General features: G+C 44.4%; 2 protein-coding genes and 1 long non-coding RNA gene across 3 annotated transcripts; 1 reads left to right on the top strand and 2 right to left on the bottom strand.

The window, feature by feature from the left end:
- Window positions 1-1,619: 1,619 nt before the first annotated feature.
- On the bottom strand, window positions 1,620-3,684 carry RHOB (ras homolog family member B). The gene has a single exon (XM_081906624.1). The coding sequence runs from the start codon at window positions 3,173-3,175 to the stop codon at window positions 2,585-2,587; it is 591 nt and encodes a 196-aa protein (XP_081762750.1). The 5' UTR covers window positions 3,176-3,684; the 3' UTR covers window positions 1,620-2,584.
- Window positions 3,685-10,511: 6,827 nt separating this feature from the next.
- Window positions 10,512-12,941, top strand: LOC309367325. The gene is made up of 2 exons (XR_014167042.1): window positions 10,512-10,905; window positions 10,936-12,941. It is a non-coding gene; the product is annotated as an uncharacterized lncRNA (long non-coding RNA).
- Window positions 12,942-13,015: 74 nt separating this feature from the next.
- LOC309367081 (b(0,+)-type amino acid transporter 1-like) lies at window positions 13,016-23,589 on the bottom strand. The gene is made up of 6 exons (XM_081906373.1): window positions 22,632-23,589; window positions 19,493-19,626; window positions 16,556-16,685; window positions 14,580-14,704; window positions 13,861-13,948; window positions 13,016-13,680 (listed from the first exon to the last, which is right to left on the bottom strand). Exons 1-6 carry the CDS (start codon window positions 23,373-23,375, stop codon window positions 13,447-13,449), a joined length of 1,455 nt encoding a protein of 484 aa, XP_081762499.1. The 5' UTR covers window positions 23,376-23,589; the 3' UTR covers window positions 13,016-13,446.
- Between the last annotated feature and the right edge of the window lie 2,594 nt (window positions 23,590-26,183).

Here is a 26,183-nt window from a genome sequence, read left to right on the forward strand (position 1 = left end):
GATGAATTCAGATGAAATCATTTGGGTTCAATTTGTTTAAAAGCAGCAACAATTTGGAAAACTATTTCCAGAGGTTTGCTCTAGTGAGATGGCATCTTCTTGATTTGCTTCTTCCCACTAGTATTGTAAATCAAGACAGATCAGCAGGTTATGCCAGCGCCGCCTGGGATTTATGTTTTCTCGACAGGGAGGGCAAAGTGTAGCAAAAGCCCACGCCAGTGAAGCTCACATTCACACACTACTTTTAGTTTAGTTAAGCTCAAGTCGCCAGGAACATATGCACAACAGCAAAGCGGGTCATGTCAAAACTCGTAAATCTTTGTCAGAACAAGAATTCTGCCTGGTTGGCAACAGCCCCATATCAGTCCTGATCTCATCAGTGTCTGCAGCTCCCATAGCACTTTGCCATTTACGGCATGTAAACAAAAGTCAGCGGGCTTTAGGACCCGGAAGAGGCACTGACTTCACCCCAGCAGGACAAAGGCTTTTTATGCTTTTCAGCTGCTTGTTATAGAACTAGAGATCAGCCTCAAATACTCACTCTCTCTCTCTCTTTTAAAGCAGCTTTCCCCTCCCCCCATAAAAGAAAGAAAACTCTCCTTTACTACAAGATACTCATAAGCTTAGCACAGCCCACAAAACTGCAACTCTGCATGCATTTAGGCTGTTTAAATCCACAAAGTCAATGGGATTTAAAACAATTCACTGCACAGCATTTCAATCTGTCCTAAAGAATAAATGCTTCTTCCAAGGGTGCCCCACTATTACAGTTGGGACAGAGTTCTGCAGCCAGAATTATAAATATATTGTCTCCAGAATCATCATCAGCTTCACTTTTTAAGCCTTTTAATGCTTTTTTAAATCCAGGGCCAGGATTCATTACACCTCAAAAAAAGTGCAAAGAGCATTTGTGAGTGTAGTCATAGAATTTTTTTAATACTTTACATTAAAAAAAACCACCTGCATACACAGCTTATATAATTTTAATGTAAACTACACAGGTCTTCTCTTTTTAACCAGGTTGATTTAGTAGTGTGTGTGTGTGTTTTAGAAGTCTTTAGTACCACTGTAAAAAAAAAAATGTAAAGGGGAAGGGAAAACTAAAGGTGTTCTCCAAAACAGAAGTACAGATTATTCTTACACAGGCCTACAAGTTGCCCTGTGAAAATAAGTGTACTGCTATTTTAAATGAGCCCAAAAGAGTGCACTTAGTACTATATATAAAAAAAACTTTTAAAAAGACAAGTAAATGTCACAAGACGTTGTTCCTACTTGTTTTTTCAAGGCAACCAAAAGGAAGTTACAGTGGTTTTACTTCTTTGTAAATCAGTAACACAGAAAACAAAGTTGGCACAATCGAGTCAAAATTAAACATTTTCAAGCCCCCTCTTGATCACCAGCTGGTGAAAGTGATTTAGGTGCTTAAATCATGACATCACCAGGGGTGTTTTCGAAGTGTTTTGCTGGAAAGTGCTTAGTTGATTTGTGCTCAGAATGAGGTCTGAGGTTCCAAGAGGGCGTTTTGCAATGCTACAGTGCTCAGATGGAAGATCAGCAAGTGCATAGTGTTCAAAATTAAAATAAAAAAACAAAAACATCCTGGTTTGTGCAAAGTAGGCTCTTTTTTTGCAAAGGAAGATAATTTATTTAAATAAACCACAGGGAAGCATTTGCTGACTCAAAAAGTAAGGGGAGGGGATGGGAAGCAAGAGGGAGAGCAGGCACTAGGCTTATGAAAATTGTCAACCCACTTCCCCTGCTCCAACCCCCAAACTCATTCTGCTGCCTCTCCATACCTCCAAACTCCTTTCTTAAAAAACCATCACAAGAACAAACACTGAGGGAGCAGAGGCAGGCGAGAGAATAGGCCACAATTTCCCCAAACTGAAACATAACAAGTCTCCAGAGAGACTGCGGCCCAGTCCAGTGTTAAAGAAGTCACACTATTTCAGTATTCCGGTTTAAACGAGAGAATATTTTATATGTACACACAGCAGAGATCCCTCCCCTCGGAAAACCACCACCCTCCTCCCCTTTTCAAAGCCTCAAGGAAAATACGAATTCACAGCAGGAGATTTGGGCGTGGGAGAGCGGGGAGAGAACGAATCTGTCCAGCACAATGTCTCTTTGTAGAGCTACTATCCGTTCAGTCCTGGGTGGGGAGACACCTCCATAGTCTTACTATAGCCTCCATCACAATGGCTCGAGAAATGGATTCCCATATTTGGCTTGGCGATGGGTTTGCAGTCCTCCCCAGCAAGGAAAGAAAGAAAGGAAGGAAGGAGGGAGCCCGGTACATTCAAGTCTCACAGTAGCCCTTTTGGAAGGCGGGGAGAGTCGTTGCCTCTCAGTGTCAGCAAACAGGGCGATGCCTTGGCGAGGGGTCCGCCCTCTGCGAAGATGATCAAGGCCTCCCCGTGTCCAGTGGGGGGTTCACACATGCTCCCGCGCCCCCTTCTAGAAGCATGCATTCCGACGGCACCCACCCATCTCTCCCCCCGGGTTTGTCCTGCGCGCGGCTCTCGGCTTTCCAGCGCGCCCCTCCAGAAAACTGCCCCTTCTTTGCGCCTTTTTGCGCGCGCCATTATAGCACCTTGCAGCAATTGATGCAGCCGTTCTGGGTGCCGTAGCGCTTCTGCAAGGCGGCTCGCGTGGCCGTCTCGAAAACCTCCCGCACGCCTTCCTTGGTCTTGGCCGAGCACTCGAGGTAATCGTAGGCTTGGATGCGGATGGCCATGGCGCGGCCGTCGTCGGTGCGCACCGGCTCCTGCTTCATGCGCGCCAGCTCGTTGCGCACGTGCTCGTCGTTGCGCAGGTCCTTCTTGTTGGCCACCAGGATGATGGGCACGTTGGGGCAGAAGTGTTTCACCTCGGGCACCCACTTCTCCGGGATGTTCTCCAGGGAGTCGGGGCTGTCAACGGAGAAGCACATGAGGATAACGTCCGTGTCCGGGTAGGAGAGCGGGCGCAGGCGGTCGTAGTCTTCCTGGCCGGCCGTGTCCCACAGCGCCAGCTCCACCTGCTTGCCGTCCACCTCGATGTCGGCCACGTAGTTCTCGAAGACGGTGGGCACGTACACCTCGGGGAACTCGTCCTTGCTGAAGACGATCAGCAGGCACGTCTTGCCGCACGCCCCGTCGCCCACCACCACCAGCTTCTTGCGGATCGCCGCCATGGCTAGCTGCGCCAAGCCCGCGCGGTTATACTGCTCCAGCAGGGAAACCGCGGCGACCCTTTCCCCGCGATCGGCAGCAGCCGTCTGCTCGCGCCTTCTGCAGGGCACCGTCGCGAACCGACGCCGGGAGAGAGGCCGACGGGGCCGGGAGAGGCTCGCCTGCGGGCTCCGGCCTTGCCGCGGGAACCGCCCACTTCGCCACGTCCAGGCGGGGCAAGTCTATCGGCGGCTCTCCTCCACCGGCTTCTTCCGACGCGCCGTCGAGCTGCTCTTTTCCGCTCCAAATCTGGACCGGCGCGGCCCTTTTCGTCGCCGCCTGTTGCCCGACGGCTCCGGAGAAAGGGATCAGTGGAGGCAGGCAAACCCTCGCAGGAAGGAATCCGACGCAGCTTTGCTTTGCCGAGCCTCCGGGCCGCGATCTGTTCTGCAACAACGACGCGCGCCTCGCCCTCTGCGCCTTCCAACAAGCGACTGCTCCCGTCGACTTTATTCCATGGCGCCGCGGCAACTCGGGCTGTGGTATTTAAAGGCGCCGGCTACTTTCTTAATATAGCTGGCCAATGGCGACGGAGAGGGTGAGGTCATCCTTTCCCGGGAAGCCCGCGATTGGCGGCGGGGACTGCAGGCGCTTGGGCGGGGCCAAGTGCCGAGTGACTGACAGCCAACAATGGGAAGAGGGCGGAGCCCTTTCTGCTCCGGAGTGAGGCGCTGAGATTTGCAAGGAGGGGTTTTTGCAGGATGGGGAGGGATCCGGCAGAGCTAGAAGCGGAGACGGCTTCCACCTTTGTGTTTCTAACCTCCCCCGTCCCTTAGGAAGCGCCCCCAGTTCCGACGAGCTCTCCGCGGGGCTGGAGAGTTTTCTTCCAACTTTTCTCCACGGTAAAGACATTTTTGCCCCTCTGATGCAGCAATGAAACTGCTAGCATTTCAGCTGCTAGCAATGAAACTTTAGCATTTGCAAAGCTAACGTAGAGTACAGTGTGGTTTGAAATCGGATGGGGGGGGACTGTATGTTTAGATTCTGACATTGCAGGGGGTTGGGGTCCCTTCCAGTTCTATTATTCTTTGCTTGAGAGGTGCGCAGCAGCTATTGCTCCATCATTCAGAAAAAGGGTCGTGAAATGTTGCTCAGTTCTCCATAAGCTGTTTTCCAAACACCTCTCGCTGTGTGTGTGTGTATTTGTACACAAGCTGCAACTGGTCACTTGTTGCCAGGCGCAACACCGCCGAAGTCAAGGAGATGGCCCTGAAACTGCCCAGTGGAAGGGAATGAAACTGCTGCGGCATAAGTGGTGCGTTGGCAACTGGGATTTATTGAGCCGTTTGACAGGTTGGTGAATCGCTCATAGGTTCTGCTCCCTGCCCAACACACAACTTCCATCATCATCTTGTCCTGTCATTTTCTTTTGTTCTGCAAGTGTCAGAGCTGTTGGCGAGGGGGTGGGAGAGAAGCAACATTTCCAGGAAAGCGATTGTGTCCTAATAAGAACCTAAACCTACAAGAGCAATAAAAATATTCCCATCGATTTGCAGCCCATGTGGCTTCATTTAGAACACGGAATGGCAATGAAACCCAATCTTCTGCCTGCATGAGCAGCAAAACCTGGGGCAGGGGCACACACCCCTGTCACCAGATATCATCACTGCAAACCACACAGCAGAATTAACCATGAAAGATGTGACAAAATGAAACTCAGCTGTTTGCTTATTATTTCCAGAGAGGTCAGCTGAGGAAAGGAGTTTCCAAATCTTATTTTTATTTTTTACAGTGCCAGAAAAGAATATGTTTCTTGAAGAATGACTAAGCCTTAAAACAAACAAACAATCTGAAAACCTCACCCCCACTTTTTTACAGTTAGTCGGCATTACATTTATTTATTTATTTAGCAGGAAATTAATATTTAGATAGTTAGTTGGGTATTTTTATACCGCCTTATACTCGTAGATCTCAGGGCAGTTCTACTAAACAATTGCTGAAAGTGTGTGATTCAGTGTTTGTTTGTTTTTGGTGTGTGTGTATATGTTGTCTCCATAAGCTTTCAAGCAGCTTACAGGTTTGCAAATCACAAAAAACCCTAACTGAAACATAAAGCCACAGTGTGTTAAAAGTTATTTATCTCATATAATACACTAAGCATAAATTAAAAATTAATTTTAAAGATCAAAAGATACTGTCCAAAGCTTCATTGAAACGGATCGGTTGTCCATCTCTTTCTAATGGAGCTCCTTTACTAGCTTAGAGCACATCACTGTAAAGTTTCTTGTCCTCAAATGTGTTCTGACATCACAAAGGGGATGGGATTTTCTCCCAGGTATATCTGCTGTACAGGAGGGGGGCGGGGGAGACCTCTAGATGTTGCTGGATTGACTCCCAATACATTTCCGAGCACAATTCAAAAAGTTGGTGCTGACCTTTAAAGCCCTAAATGGCCTCGGTCCAGTATACCTGAAGGAGCGTCTCCACCCCCATCATTCAGCCCGGACACTGAGGTCCAGCACCGAGGGCCTTCTGGCAGTTCCCTCACTGCAAGAAGTGAGGTAACAGGGAACCAGGCAGAGGGCCTTCTCAGTTGTGGCACCCGCCCTGTGGAACGCCCTCTCATCAGATGTCAAGGAAATAAACAACTATCTGACTTTTAGAAGACATCTGAAGGCAACCCTGTTTAGGGAAGTTTTTAATGTTTGATGTTTTATTGTGTTTTTCATATTCTGTTGGGAGCTGCCCAGAGTGGCTGGGGAAACCCAGCCAGATGGGCCGGGTATAAATCATAACTTATTATCATCATCATTTTTATTTTTATTATTGCAAGTCCCATCATCCCTGACAATTGCCCATGCTGGCTAGAGCTGATGGGAGTTGGAGTCCAACAACATCTGTAAGCACAGGTTTCTCCTGTTATGTTGTTGTTGTTTAGTCGTTTAGTCGCGTCCGACTCTTCGTGACCCCATGGACCAGAGCACGCCTGTCTTCCACTGTCTTCTGCAGTTTAGTCAAACTCATGCTGGTAGATTCAAGAATACCGTCCAACCATCCTCTGTCGTCCCCTTCTCCTTGTGCCCTCCATCTTTCCCAACATCAGGGTCTTTTCCAGGGAATCCTCTCTTCTCATGAGGTGGCCAAAGTACTGGAGCCTCAGCTTCACGATCTATCCTTCCAGTGAGCACTCAGGGCTGATTTCCTTAAGAATGGATAGGTTTGTTCTTCTTGCAGTCCATGGGACTCTCAAGAGTCTCCTCCAACACCATAATTCAAAAGCTCCTGTTATACACCTGTCTTAATATAGACCCCTAGCTCCTGAGGCTCATGTAAATAAAAGCAGCATATCTTGAATTGTAGCAGTCTGAAAGTTCTATCATCTGCTTGCTTCCAAGGCAGTGTTGGGAATATATAGGTTGAAAAGCCCTTCTCTTCTTACTACAAAGCAATAAAGGGCCTGGCTGTCTCCTGCCTTTAGCTGCACTCTTACCACCAACTGCAACTCAGGTGAGTTCTCTTTGCAGCAATATATATATATATATATATTCTGCATGTAAGTCTGCTGATAAAGACATGGAGGCATGGCAGGTTGTGGGGGAGGGGGATTAGCAAACCTGCCTGTAAAGATTCTTCCGTTCCTAAGAAATAGACCAGTTGATCTGTAGAACATTTACTGCGCAGATATTATTATTAAGACCATCACAAATCATGCCTCATTTTCAAAGACAATTTGGCTTGCTTATGGGAAACCACCAATCATAGCTCAGTTGGGACAGCATGATGAGACTCTTAATCTCACATTGGGCAGAAGATTCCTGCATTCCAGGGGGTTGGACTACATGATCCTTGGGATTCCTTTCAAATCTGCAATTCCGTTATTCTACGATTCTGTGACATATTTTCATGTAGTCTTACTTAAACTAGAAGTATACAAGAGGAGTTAATACTGTTGATTTTTGTTGGAGTTTACTGCCATCTTGTGGTCTTACGATTTTATATACAGTATATGTTGGAAACCACCCAGAGTGGCAGTTGGAGAAGCTGGGTACAAGTATGATGATGGTGATGATAATGTCTGGCCTGATATGAGAAATTACAGGAACATTGGAAGCTGCCTTATAATTGAATCAGTGCAGCAGGCATCTAGCTCAATTTTGTCTATACCAGCAGGCATGCAGGTGGCGCTGTGGTTTAAACCACTCTTGGGCGTGCCGATGAGAAGGTTGCTGGTTCGAATCCCCTGGATAGGGTGAGCTCCCGTTGCTCGGTCCCTGCTCCTGCCAACCTAGCAGTTCAAAAGCATATCAGCGTGAGTAGATAAATAGGTACCACTGTGGTGGGAAGGGAAATGGCATTTCCGTGCGCTCTGGGTCTCGTCACCAGTGCTTTTTTTCTAAAAATAAAAAAAATATTTAGGGCTACTCTCAATTTCCTACTCATATTGAAATACTGCCCCTCAATGATGTCAAACTTAGAGTCACAAAATGTTTAGGGGTATGTGTATCCCTGCGTCCCCCCTGAAAAAAAAGCCCTAGAAGAACGGTAATAAAATGAATAAATACACAAGGGATGATTTCTGGTTTTCCACCATTCAGTAATATAGGACCAAAGAGGCAGATAGGTAGATTAGCTAGCTAATGCTTAGCAGGTGCAGGAACAACGGAAGCTTGAATATAAAGCAATAAATTTCATTTTATATATTTGTAAAAAGCTGAACATGGATTAAAAGCCATATAAGCAAATTTAGTAGTGTCAGTTGAGTGCTGGTGGTTGCTAGGTTGCGGAGGTCCTTGTGACACGCCCTTCTTGTGACACCTCCCTCTGCTGGCTCCTTGGTCACTAGGACTCTAGAGGCATAGAGATCTCCTTTGGTTTGATCATTCAGCAAGTGAGAGAGAAAGTGGGTGGAGGTGTAAATAGACTTTCTCATCAGCATCTGCTTTCTGTGCTGATAATGCTCCATGACAGTCTTAGGGAACATTTAAAATAGGGAGGTCCTAAGGAAAAGCAGGACATTCCAGGATCAAATTAGAAACTGGGACAGCTTCTGTAAATCTGGGACTGTCCCTGGGAAATAGAGGCACTTAGGGGGTCTGCTACCTGGCCTTTGACACCAGAGAGTTGTGTTTTCAAGACTCGCCCTGTTGCCACCCAATGCCCTTTTGTGTTGGGGGTGTGTGTTATTGGGCTGTTTTTGTTTTTATTATGCATTTTGTATTTTAATATTGTGATCTTATCCTGTGAACTGCCCTGACATCTGTGGGTATAGGACGGTATATATCACACACTTCCCTTCAATCTGCAACGGAAAAAACTTTGTGTTTGATTCATATACTTTCTAAAGGGAAATAATTGTTCAAAGCATGATGAACCTACCTGGACCCTGAGATCATCTTCTTATGATCTCAGGCAACACAAGAACGGGCTCCCCATCTATGGAATGCTCTCCCCAGGGACGTTTGCCTGGCACCTTCATTATACACCTTTAGGCGCCAGGCAAAAAGGTTCCTTTTTAACCAGGCCTTTCGTCAATCTGATTGACATCCAATGCCCTTTTAAAATGTGTTGGGGCTGAACATGGATTAAAAGCCATATAAGGAAACTTAGAAGTGTCAGTTGAGAGTAGTGTCAGTTGAGTGCTGGTGGTTGCTAGGTTGCGGAGGTCCTTGTGACACGCCCTTCATTGTGACATCTCCCTCTGCTGGCTCCTTGGTCACTGGGGCTCTAGAGGCATAGTGATCTCCTTTGGTTTGATCATTCAGCGAGTGAGAGAGAAAGTGGATGGAGATGTAAATAGACTTTCTCATCAGCATCTGCATTCTGTGCTGGTAACGCTCCATGAGAGTCTTAGGGAACATTTAAAATAGGGAGGTCTTAAGGAAAAGCAGGACATTCCAGGATCACATCAGAAACTGGGACAGCTTCTGTAAATCGGGGACTGTCCCTTGAAAATAGGGGCACTTGGCGGGGTCTGAAATTTCTCCTATTCCAAACTCAGTGCTTCTGATGCTACAGAAAGTCAGGGATCTCAGATCTCTGCCTTCATGAGAATGAAGCTCTTCCCTCAAAATCCTATACTGGCCAGACAACAGGAATCTCTTACCCAGTGCTGTTTTCTATTAAAAAAAAAGTGTTTAGGGGTACTCTCATTTTCCTACTCATGTTGAAATACTGCCACTCAATGAGGTCGAACTTAGATTCGCAAAAAGTTTAGGGGTATGCGTACCCCTGCGTCTCCCCCAGGAAAAAAGCACTGCTCATAGTCTTCCATGCACCAGAAGCGGTTTAGTCATGCTGGCCACATGACCCGGAAAAGCTGTCTGCGGACAAATGCTGGTACCCTCGGCCTGAGAACAGAGATGAGCACCGCACCCCATAGTTGAATTCAACTGTACTTAACCATCCAGGGTTCCTTTACCTTTACCATACCCTACATCTAGAACCACTAGGCTTCTCTTCCTGGTGTGTGAAAACTCACTAGGTTACTGTGCGCATATTAAGGATAATGGTTTAATTTTCTGAAATGGGGATGTTTACTCAGGTTAAATTACTGTGTACTTTTATCATGGGGCATTTTCTCTGGCAGTAGCTCTCATGTGATTGGCTGACTTTGAGTTATATGACAGAGGCATTCCATTCTGTTGTGACTGTTATTCTAGTAGCTGTCATTTTTACCTGTCTTTCTGCTTCTCTCTCTCTGTGTGAGGGAGAATGGCTGCTGAGGCAGACTTCTCGGGATACTGCTGAGGACAATTTGTGCTAGTGTGATCTGTCTGAAGTGAAAGAGACAGAGGAAGATCCCTCAATATCAATAAATAAATAAAATAAAAGTTAATAGGGAGAAACCTGTGCAGGAGCTCTCTGCAAGGAACAAAGTGAATAAGCACAAGATTGCAAATATGTTCTTTTCAGTTATATGTTTATGAAAGTTCTTTTTGAATATAGAGAGTCTGGACATTGTACAGTGGTACCTCGGGTTGCATACGCTTCAGGTAACATATGCTTCAGGTTACAGACTCCGCTAACCCAGAAATATGACCTCGGGTTAAGAACTTTGCTTCAGGATGAAAAAAACAGAAATCGTGCAGCAGTGGCGTGGTGGCAGCAGGAGGTCCCATTAGCTAAAGTGGTGCTTCAGGTTAAGAACAGTTTCCGGTTAAGAACAGACCTCCAGAACGAATTAAGTTCTTAACCCGAGGTACCACTGTATAGTCTTTAGAAAGAAGTTATCAATCACTTAGAAGAGCTATTTAGCTTCCTAGCTGTAAGCTACTCTGTTACTTTACATATCAACAAATACACACACACACACACACACACACAGTGTGTATATACACAAACACACAAACACACACACACACACACACACGAAAAACCGCCAAGCTCTGTCTAGTTGATGCTCTATTATTTTAATTATTGTTTAGGTCACCTGATAGGACAATATCCTTTGTTAGTAGCTTACAAACATATAATGGACAAAGCACAAATCCAATAAGAAACACAGTGTGAAACAGCATATGAAGCACAGCTTCAAACAATGCAATACAATAAAGGCAGAGAACTCTATAAAGTACTTTCCTGGCATCACCTCTTGATTTTATAAAAATAAAAGATCCACTTGGCAACCCCTCATTTGCACATTATTCAGAGCATGGCGATAGAATTCTGGATTGCACTGCTTCAGCCTGCAGATTTGTAGCAGGGTGAGTCATATCTTTCAATGCTGCCTCATGTTAAGAGCGCAGAGAGAAAGGTTTTGAGTAGCTGGGAGCAGTTTGCTAAGGAAACATTCCTAAAGATGAACCTTCCTAAAGATGAACATTTTTAAGACAATGAGTATTTATAGAGTGGCAAAGGTAAAAGTTCTTCCTTTTTCAATCTAGCACTCTTTTCTGGTTTTTTTTAAATGTATTTTTATTTTGTACTTTTCAAGTTTATACATTTCACTAATTTTATACATTTCATGAATTTTACAATCATTTTGACATTTCAAAACTTGACTTCCTTCCCCCTCTTTCTCTGGTTCCTTAAATTTGTTTTTAGTATCTTCTGCATATCCAAATTAACTTAATTTGCTCATTTATTCATCTTTAAATATATACTCTTATGAAACTGCAGATTATTACAATAACCCTGCCAATGTTTTTATCTGTTTATAATATATCTGTAAATATTCAATAAACCATTTCTATTCTTTTATATATATATAAATTGTTATCTTGATTTCTTATTCTTCCGGTATGCATATTCCGCAAGTTTTTGTATCTACCCCTTTCTGGTTAACGTGTAGATCAATTCCTATTTACCAGCATAGCAAAAAGATTTGAGTCTGTTCCCATTTATTAAGCTAGGAGAATCAATATTTAATTTACACAATCTAAATTCATGGCCTAAACTAGGAAAATACTAGGGTTGTTTTTTAAAAAAGTTTTTTTATTTATTAAAAAAAACACTCTAGGTATAATAGGAAAATATATAATATTCCTCCAGGCAATTGAGCACTGTCATGCAGAAACAATGCTTTCATCAATTCAGTTTTGTTCTGTACTTTTCACTGTTCCAGCAGTCCCTTCAGCACATGACTTCTGACTTCAAAGACAAGGATTAGTAGGTCCGGTCAAAATGCTTCCCAGCAGTGTGTTTTGATATATCAGCCAAAGGGTTATAACACTGTCACAGCAGAGAATCTATGCAACCAGCCTCTTTGGCCCCCATAAAGGGAGCCAAGATTCTTGAGTTGTATTCTACCCAGAGAGTATATTGACTCAGTTAAAGAACCACTAGAGCTTTGTCATTAATTCAGGTGACTGAAAGGAATATATCAGTGACTTCAAATCATGTTACGGTCTCCTCACAGAGGACTCAGTTACATTAGTTCCCTTCCCAAATTCATTTTGTTGTTTTTATTTGACTGTAACCATCTTGGCATCTCTACAGTGGTACCTCAGGTTAAGTACTTAATTCGTTCCAGAGGTCTGCTCTTAACCTGAAACTGTTCTTAACCTGAGGCACCACTTTAGCTAATGGGGCCTCCTGCTGCCGCCACGCCGCTGGAGCATGATTTCTGTTCTTATCCTGAAGCAAAGTTCTTAACCTGAAGCACTATTTCTGGGTTAGCGGAGTCTGTAACCTGAAGCGTATGTAACCTGATGTGTATGTAACCTGAGATACCACTTTAATCCACTTTGTCCCAATGTGTTCCTCCGTGCGTTTGCAAAATCCCAAACACGGCTACACAATTAATCTTATGCCTTTGTTCTTCTCCGCCACCAGCTTACGTCTTCTTCCTCAGTCCTCATTTGCTGATTTCATTTCTTATGTTTTGAAGTTCCCAGGACATTTCCCAACACTCTGTAGCTTCACCCTCCTACACATCTGCCTACCTTCTCTGCGGTAGCTAATACGCCTCCCGACTGTTCTCCTGGGACCATATGTTTAGCAAAGAGCAGAAATGCCTTGGCATAAGCCTAAGCTACCCACAAGCACTCGTGTCATGCCAGTTTGCAGAAGAAAACTCACACGAAGAAGCTTTTCAGAGTGACAGATGCATGTGTGTAGGTAGTGGCAGGAGTTAGGCCAAAATTTGTACAAAAGTGTGAAATGGGAGCTGTTACAAACACCCTCTATGGAGGTCAACCTCATCAGTTCCCGTTTACAGATTCAAGAACAGCCGGCATATGCTTAGAAAGTTTCATTTTTATTATTTACAAATGGTACGTTTCTATGGTAAGATCTGCATCTTCCCCAGCAGAAAACTATCAAGCCATTAAATACGAAACCTCCCCTTGATTTCTATGTGCTTTTAACTGTATTAAATATCAGTGGCTATAGTGGATAGGGGAAAATGTGTGTGTGTGTGTGTGTGTGTGTGTGTGTGTGTGTGTACATGCACACACTCAGAAACACACACACACCATAATTTAAAAGGCTTGTTTCAGAAACATCCAGGTCACTTAAATAATTGCTCTCCAGTTTTGGAAAGAATGGTGGCTTATGGTAGGGTCCAAACCTTTTTCAAAGAGGGCCAGATCTGATGAAGTCAACCTGCGTGAGGGCCAACCAAAGTTGACCTTTTTTTAGGATTTTACCCCAAAGCTGTTGAACTTCTTTTAGGATTGCAGTTGCCAAGCTTTTTCTAGAAATAAACTGCCAGATTAAATCAACCAGCAGGCCGGACTTTGAACATGCCTGGCTTATGGTGCCTTGATCCGAAATGTTTATACCGACAGTTCAGACCAGATATAAAGATTTTGCCGCGCATCTCTCAAAGCAGGCATGTGACAATGTGGACTGATCAGTCCACATTCTTTTCAGTTGGGGCAACCTCCAGAAACAGCTGGAAATGCATAGTAAATTTTCTTAAGAAGGTGGGGTGGTACTTGTAGTGAATCAGGGGAAAATAAAAGATGATTCCACTGGAAATGAATAGGATGACGTAAAGGAACTCCATTTGGGGCTGGTCAATGATGGGTGCCAACACAAGGTATATAGATGCCATCAGGAAAACTACTGGTATGATGATTGGTACCTGTGTAAAAAAAAATTGTAAAAAAGAATTATAGCCATATATTTTAGAAGGATCCCCCCCCCCCCCCCGGTAACAATATTTTTTTAAAAATCACAGGATGTAGTCCAACAAAATCTGGAGGGCCATTTTTCTCTTTAATCAAGAAAGCAGTGTGTTTAAGTCTTCTTTTTAAAGTCTCACCTTGTAAGATCTTGGCAATTCTGGTTTCTTAATCTTTAAGTACAGGAGACCAGCAACAGTTATCCCGTAAAAAAGCCAAGCTGTAAAACTGTGCAGAAATAATGTTAGTAGCATTTACTCTAGACATGAGCCTTTCTGGCATTGTAGGGCTCCAATGCAGTTCAGCCCCAGTCCGTATGGCCAACAGTCGGAGTCAAGTGGGGCTGTAGTCCTATAACACTAACACACACACACAGACACACCACACACAATTACACTTCTATTTCCTTCTCTCATGCACACAGCTTGAATGGGTGAGAGTCATCTACCCAGTCAATCATTGCTCTCTTCATCTTGCAAAGATTATCTCATCAGGCAGTCTATTCCATGAAATGTAGGAACTGAGTCTTTGGAACATGCTCACATTATATCCCTGACAGGCCCTGCCTCTCTTATCTTTTTTGCTACCCTTTGAAGACCATCCTTTTCCGACAAGGCTTTTCAGAGGAGAGTTTTTGAAATTGTTTTCACTTTCACTTTTCTTCTTTTTACTGGTGTTGCTTTTATGGTTATACTGCATTGGCATGCTTAATGAAATTAATGATGGCTAAAAAGTTGATACCCATTCTTTCATCGCTTTTAAAACAAAGGGGGGGGGGAGGGAAGACGGTGGAAGCAAAAATAGAATTAATATGATACTGAGAAACCCATGGAGTGGTGAGAATACTAAACATACATACCTGAAAAGGTTCACAATCTGACTGAAGCTTCCGGCTATAACCATAATTATCGACACAGCAGAAGTGAATATCAGAGCAGGAGAAGGTGTAAGGTATCTTACGTGAGCCATAGATAGAATGTCTGGCTGAAAATGAAGGCACAAAGTACAAGGCAATCATCAACATGTTGGAAACGTTGTTTTTTTCTCCTTCACTTCAGCGGAGCTTTCTCCAAAGATCAAACACAAGGCTCTGATTAGGAAAAGAGCAGTAAACATTGCTGTTGAACTTTGAGAAATAATCAGAAATCGCCACCAGATGATTTCTGTTGCTATACATTTGTTTCATTTTGATTGTCACTGTATTACCCAACAGCCTGCAAACTTGAAGTCAGGCCTCATATAAAAAATCCTAGTTCTCTGGAAACTTGACTTGAATGGGAGCTCATTGGATCATAGAATCATAGAGGTGGAAGAGATCCTGAAGGTCATCTAGTCAGATCAGAAGAGAAACCACATCAAGGCACCAGGGATGTCATATGTGTGCACAAGAGAACCACAATGTTATACTGCATTTTATTTTGCTTTTATATTTGTTGGAAATCGCCTAGAGTGGCTGGTGCAGTCAGTCAGATGGGGGGTATTTCTACTACTACTGCTGCTGCTGCTGCTGCTGCTGCTACTGTTATACTTGACTATTGGCACAGGTTGTCTACCACAGTGATAATTCTCTTACAAAAGAGAAAAGATGTGAGCAATTAAAAAGGGAAGGAAAATCAGAGTACAGTATAGAATTCCTCACCTCATAAATGTCTCGTATTTTTAGCCTTTTATATAGGTCCCTTCCCCGCGAAAAGCAACTGCTGCCCTAGCTGGCTGGTAAGCAGCCACATTAGTCCACAGAGTATTGTTATGACCCAGGAGTCCAGCGACTATCATGACTAGGAGTCGGAGGCTGCAGAAGCTCCAGCTAAATACAGTGGTACCTCTGGTTAAGATCTTAATTCGTTCCGGAGGTCCACTCTTAACCTGTTCTTAACCTGAGGTACCACTTTAGCTAATGGGGCCTCCTGCTACCGCTGCGCCGTCTTCGTGCGATTTCTGTTCTCATCCTGAAGTAAAGTTCTTAACCCAAGAAGAAGAAGAGTTTGGATTTGATATCCCGCCTTTCACTCCCCTTTCAGGAGTCTCAAAGCGGCTAACATTCTCCTTTCCCTTCCTCCCCCACAACAAACACTCTCTGAGGTGAGTGGGGCTGAGAGACTTCAAAGAAGTGTGACTGACCCAAGGTCACCCAGCAGCTGCATGTGGAGGAGCGGAGACACGAGCCTGGTTCCCCAGATTACGAGACTACCGCTCTTAACCACTACACCACACTGGCTCTACAGAAGGTACTACTTCTGGATTAGTGCAGTCTGTAACCTGAAGCGTTTGTAACCCGAAGCGCTTGTAACCCAAGGTACCACTGTAGTAAGACCAGGTGCAGGGCTTTGAGTCTGCCTGAGCCCGAGGCTGACAAACACGAACCATCAGAAGAACCTCCCATTTTTGCAGGGCAGAGCCTGGACCCTTACAGGCACCTTTGCCTGAGCCTATAGACCATAATGCCTCCCACAGAATCTCACCAGTCCAACGAAACAGAAAGTACACCATACCAGAGGCTAGAGAATGGAGGAGGAGTGTCCGTCTTTAGGCCAGACGGTAGCCCCTTTAAGAATATAAAGTTAAGTCACAAGAGGGCAAGGCCTGGGAGAGTTGTCCGGAGGCAGAAGCTTAAAAGGGCTCACGTCTCTTCACTCTGAGCTCTCCATGGTGCTGCTACTCCTGACCTGCCTTCTCTGTAGGGTCTGGAATCAGACCAGAACATTACACAGAAGAGTCAAACATACATGTGATAGTAAGAGATGGGTTTCGCTTGGCTTGCGTTGCAATGGATGTAAGAGACTAAACCATTGTTTCACATACACACAGGAATATTAGTAGGTTCACAGCCCTTACCATGTGGCCTTCTCTTGCCGCAATATAACACATGCGGCCTCCGCTGAAGAATGTTCCGTTCGCTGATCCAAATGAAGACATTGCAACGGACAATGACATCAGCCAGACCCAGCTACCGAGGACCTTGTTCCTAAAGAGGGGGATGGAGAAGGGATTATGATAGTATGACTAAGAAGGGAAAGCAGCAGCCTTGTTTTGTTAAATCACACACTCAACTTATGCGTCAGTAGGTATTACTTGAAAGGCAAGCCAGTAGGAGTGGAGGCAATTTGAATGTGAAGCTCCCTAGCTTACACTTCCTGGAACAATCAGCAAATAAAAACACAGATAGCCTTCAAGATCTGCACATCCCTGCATTTCTCAACACAATTTTGCATACAAAATGCATATATTAGGGTAAGATGAGAATGAAAATGCACATATTAGTGCAAAATTCATAAATAATGAGTCTCCTGTTTAAAGAGCTGTCTGGTCCAGCTCCAATTAAGAACATTAAGGAGGAAGAGAGAGGCCTCAGAGGTTGTCTGTCATTAGCAGCACCAAGACGGCAGCCTTCAAATAATAAATAATAAATGATAAACAATAATAAATTTTTATTTGTACCCTGCTCTCCCCGGCCAGACCCGGGCTCATGGTGGCTAACATCATAAAACTAACACAGGCACATAGCTCACCTGATCTGTCTCCCTTGATGAAGTTAGATGCATTTTATTCTGCTGAAATTACGGTTATGATTTTTCATCTATGCTTATAAATTAGCATAGACAAATTATGTGCAAATCTGGTATCCTCTTTTCTTTTCTCTTTGGGTGACAAGTTTCCTCTTGTAAATGGTCACAAGAGGGACACGGGTGGCCCTGTGGGTTAAACCACAGAGCCTAGGACTTGGTGATCAGAAGGTCAGCGGTTCAAATCCCCGTGACGGGGTGAGCTCCCATTGCTTGGTCCCTGCTCCTGCCAACCTAGCAGTTCGAAAGCACATCAAAGTGCAAGTAGATAAATAGGTACCGCTCCAGCGGGAAGGTAAACTGCGTTTCCATGCGCTGCTCTGGTCCACCAGAAGCAGCTTAGTCATGCTGGCCACATGACCCGGAAGCTGTACGCTGGCTCCCTCGGCCAATAAAGTGAGATGAGCGCTGCAACCCCAGAGTCGGCCACGACTGGACCTAATGGTCAGGGGTCCCTTTACCTTTACCTTTAAATGGTCACCCTAATCTGCTCTAGGAAATACCCAGTTCTGTTGAATGCACCATTTAGTCATTCTACCCCCTTGTTGCCGTCTCCCTGGAATGACAAGATTAATCAGGCAGAAGAGGGTGTAGGACTTTAAAGGGGTGGGGCAGAGAACTGTAACAGAGAAGAACAGTAACAAATAACTTGTTAATCTGGAGTAATAGGGAAGGCGGTGCATGGAAAAGTTGTCTTGACACAGTGAAATGAGCTTTGTCACTTGTCTCAGTATATATTCATCATGTGAATGGGTATTAACATAAACTCTATAAAAAGATGCATCATAAGCATTATGTGGGGCAAGTTTGATAAGGCGCAGACTGAACACCAGCTGGTAAAGGCTTGAACGTTTCTGAGATGATCCCTATATATAGGCAGGTTGATGCTTTGCAATTGACAATTTCACTTCCGTTGTCTTTGCAGAACCATAGCGTCTCGTGCACACTCAGACCCCCGGCTTGTGTAAAAACCCAACACCTTCACTGCCCACTTTGTGTAGCACGGATCAGCCCCAGGGAAGCTCATAACACACACACACAAAATCATCTTCAGGGTGACACAGGATGCTTTGTTGCTTTTTTCCAGACAGCAGCAGCTAAAGGTGTGTGTGTGTGTGTGTGTGTGTACACGTGCATACTAACACAGGCATGTAATAACTGATGCGACTTGGTTTTGCCAACTCATTTTATTTTGACTGACTGAGAGTTCAGGGAAACTTGAAAGCCTGAAATAGCCTTAACTATTGGTTGCATCCAACCAAGTCGTCCTGTTAGCACAAGGACTTCTGCCTGTGGAACAGGACTTCCTCTCCCTCTCACCCCTAAGTATTGTGACACCACAAAAAAAATCTGTTCTGTGTCTCCCCCCCCCCCAGTCCTCTGGAGAAGCTTTAGGGAAGCAGAGGGAAATGGGGGGAGAACAAGGAGAGGGAGTTGTATTTCACAGGTGTAATTTCTTGCAGTAAAGGGATGACTTGATTGGATACAACCCCTAACCAAGACAGACATCTCTGTGTCTTATTTCAGTTTGGCTTTCACAATCTGTTCTCACAATTCTACTTTCCTCAGTTCCACATCCCAGTTTTTCTAAGCTGGAGGGCTGACACGGTGGATTATGGTATTCCTGTGACAAGTGGATTATAGTATTCCAATGACAAGATCCCCATAGGCAGTGTGGTTTTGGCTTTCCCTTCCTCCTTTTCTCCAAACCACAGCCATCCTCTGCAGCTTGCCTGGTGGGACAGAGCCTTAGGCTAGGTTCCTAGCAAGTGACTCACTAATCCTGAGGGAGAAGCATAAAGTGGAGGAGAGGTTGATGCATTGCAAACACAATGGCAGAGAGAATCGGGGGCTCCTGCTGGCGTGTTCGCACCCTGCCAACATCCCCATCACCTTGCTGCTCCCCCTCTTGGCAAGCAACAGCATCTCATCTGCTGGGAAGCTAGAGTAGTAGTTCCATCACTCTTGCACCCATGTCTGCATTTCTTCCAGGATTCTATACTAGAGAGTAGATACTTGACACACTCAGGAAAAATACTATTTCCTGATCAGTTGCAACAATGTGGGGTGATGTGCAGCAGTAACAGAAAAGCCACTTTCATCCAGCCTGCAGCTGAACGTAGATTTGCAGGAACTGCAGAATGAATAATATTGGGTTGCTTTTGGTGAATATGTAGGTAAGTCTTCAGAGCTCTGGAGCGTCACTCACCCCCACGTAATGGCCACAGCACCTGAAGACAGAAGTTCAGCAGGAGTCATGGCTGCAAAATAGCTCACATTTACCAGCAAATAGAAGCAGGTAACTAGAGGAATAGCAATCATCATGGCCCTTGGAAGGTTCACCTGGAGAAAGAGTAAAGAAAAGCAAACAAGGCCTGATATGCACCTCTGTATTTGATCTTTTTTACTGAAAACACACACACACACACACACACACACACACACAGAGAGAGAGAGAGAGAGAGAGAGAGAGAGAGAGAGAGAGAGAGTTGTTTTCCCCATGGTAGGCATTTGATACAAGCCAGGAGATTGCGGGTTCCAGGGAACTAAGACGCATATACAAACTAGTGATGATACTAGAAAGCTTCCCAGTCCTTTCTACACTGCTCATTTTCACTAGTTGGAGGTCATACTTTTATAATGTTATAGAGAGATAGGTAGACTGCATAATTAAGGCTGCAGTCCCATGTACACTTACCTGGGAGTAAGTCTTAATGCATTCAGTTGGACTTACTTTTGAGCAGACATGCCTAGGCACACTTAGATTTATGTAAATCTCATTGACGACAGGAGGACTTACTTCTAGCAGTCAATTCTGGGAACTGTAGGTCTGTGAAGGGAATAGGGATCTCCCACAGTTCAAGCCACAGTTCCCATGATTTATCTGGGGAAAGCACAAGTGTTTAAAGTAGTAGCATACTGGTTTAAAAGTACAGTTCAGATGCACCCACTTGGCTTAAAATCTAGCCCAGTTAAGAGCTCAGGAAAATTCAAAAGCTTGCTCACTATTTTGGGACATTTTTATTGTATTGTCCAGTTTTGAATTCTTAGGACTAGTATCTTGTTTTCCTGAACGGATCATAGTTATTTCCTCACTCCTCCACTCTCTCCTTTAGCGCAAATGCATCTGCATTGTCAGTTACTTAGCTGATGGTATAATCTGCACATCTTTAGGAAATGAATAGTGAAAGCTGACACTGATTGACTAAAAACTTAGGCATTCTATAACTTTAGACTTTGCTTGCTATTTAAGCTATAAGTGGTAAAAAGTATCAATGTTCAGTTTGCACATGTATCAGAGCTGTAAGGTGCACTTTACAAGTTTGAACTTCAAATCCCAGCTGAGATCTTGGATTGTTGACCCCTGGTATTGTACACCATTTGGAAAGCTGCAATTCATAGATTCATGATTTGTGAACTCAGAATTTTTGTTACGATATTTGTATGCCTTGCGACTGAGTGCTGCCATCTCATGTCATAAATGCAAAATTTCAGGAACCCCATAGTTTGCCAACCATTTTTCTCATTTAAGGAGGCTCCCATCGCATCTCTCTAAACAGCAAAAACAAGATAACAAGGGAGCAAAGTTGTCAGCCCAGGGCTGAAAGTAAACAATTTGCAGTGTTTGAAAATGATGGCATGTAAAAAAATTTAGAGCTGTAATCAGCTCTGTGTGAACAGAATTCCACTCCTGCAGATTCACTGTCTTCTCCCTACATGACTCCAATCATCTCCTCCAACCCTCTGGAGCTGATTTTTGTGGGTACATGGAGCTGTAGGGGAAAAGGGGGGAATGGAAAGTTGCCTGGCAAAAGCGGACGTCTGCTGTGCAAGTCGAATAATACAACCCAGAAATAACCACTCATGAGAATGTGCCCAGCACAGAGATGTGCAAGTGATCCATTGCAAATTAAAGCCATCAAGGTAACATAATTGAATCAAATACTACCACACTTCTCTGAAAACAAGTACAGTAATCTATAACTCAGGGAATCCACCCAGGTAAGTGAGAATTCCGACTGAATTGAATGGATAAAAGAGTTTTAGCTAGAGTAACTTCACACTTTATTTCTACAGGCACATTGGGTGTCAGTGAAATTTCAAATACAGGATGCCAGAGGACAACATTATGCAAGGTTAATGGTGAGCATTTTGCCATGTGTAGAAACCCACTGCCTAAGATGCTTTTCTAGCCTAGGTATGCATGGCTCTTATATATGCATAATTTCACAACCATCGGTATGTATACTAGAACTGGTCCAGATCCCAATTTAGCACTCTGGAAGCAGCCTGATTCAGTCAGAAGGTTGTTCATTTTGAGTCTGGTCTGCGTCTGAATCCTGATTTGGAAAAATGAAGCACCCTTCCTCCCCCTTGTCTTCAAGATTATAGAGATTTTTTTTTAATGGCTCTCTTTCTCTCATTGTTGGAAGTGTTGGGATGCAGCTCAGATTGTACTGGTTTGCATGGGGAAAGAGGAGACCGAGAGAGGAACCTCCAAACTTCCGAAAGTATCTCAGTCCTTTGTCTGTGCTGACCCTCATCAACTCTAAAGCAATCACACCAAATCTTATTATAGGAAATACATGCTTAGATAGTAAAGGGGTTCTAGTTCTAGTTAAGTTGGAGATGCAAAGGGACATGCCTGCTCCCTGATCTGGTTTCATAAGGGCTAGTTACTTGCTGTTTTGTTTTGTTTTAAAAATGAAGCCAGGCCCACAAATAGGCCAGCCAGCTATCGACTGGCATGTCCAGAATGCAAGCTAAACTCAGACACATGGGCTATATAGCAACTCTAGGTGTGAAATCTGCCAATCTAAGTACAGTCATACCTCGGGTTACAGACGCTTCAGATTGCGGGTTTTTTGGGTTATGGACCCACCGAAACCCGGAAGTACTGGAACGGGTTACTTCTGGGTTTCGGTGGTCGTGCATGCACAGAAGTGCTAAATCGCACTATGCGCATGCGCAGAAGCACTGAATTGCAACCCATGCGTGCACAGATGTTTGCTGTGGGTTGCGAACGCTGCAGGTTGCGAACATGCCTCCCGCACAGATCACTTTCACAACCCGAGTGTCCACTGTACAAATACACACATATACACAATATAAAATATAAACAATTCAGTATTCTATATCTATCTATCATCTATCTATCATCTATCTCTATCTATCTATCATCTATCATCTATCTATCATCTATCTAGCTATCTAGCTAGCTATCTAGCTATCTGGCTATCTATCTATATATATCATCTATCTATCTATCTATCTATCTATCTATCTATCTATCTATCTATCAATCATCTATCTATCTATCTATCTATCATCAATTATTCTCCACTCACCTCCGGCTTCTTAATCTCCTCAGTCACATAATTCAGGTTGTTCCATCCATCGAAAGACCAAAGCCCTTGATAGAACGCAATCCCGATAACCCCGGCTTCCAACCTTGTGTTTTGAAAGGCATTCTGGAAACGGTGCGTTTCCCCCTGAACGAGCAGCACCACGCCTCCCACCACGATGACCAGCAACGCCAACAGCTTGGCCACCGTGAAGACGTTCATGACGTAGGTGGCCAGCCTGACGCTGAGGCAGTTGAGGAGAGTTAAAAGCAGGATGCAGGCCACAGCTGTGCATTTGACTGCTACCTGGGGAGAAGGGCACTCAGGATGAAAGGCAGCCACAGTGTATTCAGCAAAGCTCAGGGAGATGGCTGCCACGCCGGCGGGTCTCACGACAATGACAGAGGTGAAGGCAAAGAGGAAAGCGGGGAGGGAGCCAAAGGTCCGCAGGATGTAGATATATTCGCCTCCCGACTCTTTAATTAAAGTTCCCAGTTCAGCATAGGACAGGGCCCCAAAAGTGGACAATATCCCACAGGATGCCCAGATGATGAGGCTGCCGGCCAGGCTGCCTATGTTACGCAGCACCCACTCCGGGGACATGAAAATCCCCGAACCGATCATAGTGCCAGCAATTAATGACACTGCGCTGGCCAGCCCAATCTCTCGCTTCAGTTTCAACATCTCCGTGGCTGTGCTCGGCTGAGCGTTGGCTGAGCCTGGTTGGCTTGGTCTTCCCTTTCCCATGATGGAACTAGTCGAACTTGCTTCTTGAGAATCAGCACATGACAGCAGTGAAATAATAAAAAGAGAGCTTTCCCTTCTAAGTTAATGATTATATGCAGCCAGCAAAAAAAGAAAGAAAGTGTCTTGCCATGTGCGACTCTGGCAATTGAGTTCCTTGAAGTATTTCCTCGTATTGGCTTGTTTTAAGAATTGCTGAAAATTACAAGGAGGCAGGAGACAAGAGTGTTTGTTTCGTTTTGACACAGGCCCTACTGATGTCTTCACCTTGAGACCTATCGTGCAAGCAAAAAAAAAAGCAAGAGGATTTTTCTCTCTCTCTTTTGGGTCTCACAGGCTGGTGAGTTTTGTGCTTCCTGCTTCTGGTGAGATTGGCGACAGATAAGCTGCCACCTTCCCTGTACTTTATTCTTTGTGACTGATTAATAAAAGCCATTTGAGGATAGTTCACAGCCAGCTCTGTCGTTGGTTGTGTTCACTACACACCATACATCAAAGCACATTGCTTCCTGCAAAGAATTCTAGGAAGGGGAGTTTATCCCTTGCAGTGCTAGAGTTCCCAGGACCCTTAAGAAATGGCAGTTGTGAGGTGGCTTTGAGGCAGGGGTCAGCAACCTTTTTCAGCAGTGGGCCGGTCCACCATCCTTCAGACCATGTGGTGGGCTGAACTATATTTTTTTGGGGGGGGGGAATGAATGAATTCCTATGCCCCACAAATAACCCAGTGATGCATCTTAAATAAAAGGGCACATTCTATTCACGTAAAAACACACTGATTCCCGGACCATGCACAGCCGGATTGAGAAGGCGATTGGGCCAGATCCAGTCCACGGGTCTTAGGTTGCCTACCCCTGCTTTGGGGAAAACTTTGTGCTTTCAAAATGCTTTAAAAGTGCTGCGTGGATGTGACCACAGATATAGATTATTGTTATTCTGTTAGTATTAATTACCTTTATTTGTCACTTACTACAAAAATGTCTCAAAGAAACTTTCAGTTAGAAAAGCATACATTAGAAAATCTAAAATACTTCATAAAATAAATAACATTAAAATAAAAGAACATTTACGACTATGTTTTCAAACACCATTTTATGCCTGATCATGTGAATGAAACCAAAAAATGAGCACAACGCGTTCAAGAAGTTTATTTATGTAGAACAGAGTTGTGCAACCTCATACCCTGTTGTTGTTGTTGTTGTTGTTACTACCCTGCTTTTCTTAGGGGGAATGACATAATTCGCTAACCTATCCGCCGCTAAAAAACGTATCCAGCGCTAAAGCAAACTATTGTCTCACCAGTTGCCAGCAGCAGAGGGCAAATGACCATCCACTTTATGCAATGGAGGGACAGAGGGTTGGGAGAGGAGACATTTCTTCCACAGCTTTTTTATCCAGCAATCGACAATGATTCCACAATCAACTGCAATCGACCACAATCTAACAGGGATCTATCTGTCGATCGCAGTCAACCGGTTGGACATCTCTGACCTATCCTATTTTCATGTTTCTGGAGAGTGGATGTACCATGGGAAGAATGTGAGCTTATCATTTTGCATGGGGATTATTTGAATGTCATGATGGCTCTGAATGAACTCAGTGACTTGCATGTGATCTTTATCTGTTTATGACCTTTTGCACCTTTTAATGAAGGCATGGCCAAAACCTAAAAGGTTGGGCATCCCACATTTTAAAAACAGCTATTTCTGGTTTTGTTGTTTTTAAAAAAGCATCCGTACATCCCATAGAGATTCTGTGGTTGCAGCTAAACTCCCTTTGTACCATCCACCTGTTGCCATCTACTGGTCTTTAACTAGTAAAGCAACCAGAATTTACAAAATGTGACTACAGTGGTACCTCGGGTTAAGTACTTAATTCGTTCTGGAGGTCCGTTCCTAACCTGAAACTCTTCTTAACCTCAAGCACCACTTTAGCTAATGGGGCCTCCTGCTGCTGCTGCTGCGCTGCCGGAGCACGATTTCTGTTCTCATCCTGAAGCAAAGTTCTTAACCCAAGGTACTATTTAATGGGTTAGCGGAGTCTGTTACCTGAAGCGTATGTAACCTGAAGCGTATGTAACCTGAGGTACCACTGTACTATGTGTGTGTCATATATAGCTTCAAATTAAAGGCGCACAGGCATGCCTATTTAATTAAAGCAGAACTTATGGCCTTTCAGACGTTACTGAACTCCCAACGCCCATCAGCCCTAGCCAGAGTTCAGGGATGGTGGTCACCAACTTGGATGGCTTCTACAATAAGTAATGATGGCCACCAGCTTGGAAGGCGTCCAAAGAGGCTTAGACAAGTTCCTGGAGGATAAGGCTATCAATGACTCCTAGCCGTGTTGCTTATGTGCTATCTCCGCTATCAGTGTCAAGGGGCTGTCAGGAATGCAGTTTCACCCATAGGTCAGGAAACGGACTTGAGGTGTGAAGTGCAATCAGCTTTTACTCACAAAAGTCAAAAGACAACAAAGTCCATCTAGGCTAATCTGCTCTAGATGTTGCTGGCAGTAGCACCTGGCCCCTCCATCCCTCTCAAGCCCTCTCCTTCTAGACTCCTCACAAGGAGCCGTAGACTCCAATGAGAGCGAGACACCCTCCTCTGAGCCTCTTTGGCCTGTTGCTCAGCAGTAGAATCATAGAGTTGGAAGAGACCACAAGGGCCATCGAGTCCAACCCCCTGCCAAGCAGTATTTTCTCACCAAAAAATATTTTCCAAAAGAGCCACTGTGGTGTAGTGGTAAGAGCACTGGATTAAGACCTGGGTTCAAATCCCCAGTCAGCCCTGAAGTTTCCTGGGCCAGTTACAG

This window comes from Podarcis melisellensis (genome assembly GCF_964234715.1).
Source record: "Podarcis melisellensis genome assembly, chromosome: 3".
NCBI classification, from domain to species: Eukaryota; Metazoa; Chordata; class Lepidosauria; order Squamata; family Lacertidae; genus Podarcis; species Podarcis melisellensis.

Excerpts from the sequence above, each read along its gene's own strand:
- RHOB (XM_081906624.1), bottom strand. The coding sequence starts at position 3,175 with ATGGCGGCGATCCGCAAGAAGCTGGTGGTGGTGGGCGACGGGGCGTGC.
- LOC309367081 (XM_081906373.1), bottom strand. The coding sequence starts at position 23,375 with ATGGGAAAGGGAAGACCAAGCCAACCAGGCTCAGCCAACGCTCAGCCG. Across the intron at positions 14,705-16,555 it reads CGGCAAGAGAAGGCCACATG|CCAGACATTCTATCTATGGC; the intron begins GTAAGGGCTGTG and ends CTTCATTTTCAG. Across the intron at positions 13,949-14,579 it reads CAGATTGTGAACCTTTTCAG|TTTTACAGCTTGGCTTTTTT; the intron begins GTATGTATGTTT and ends ATTTCTGCACAG.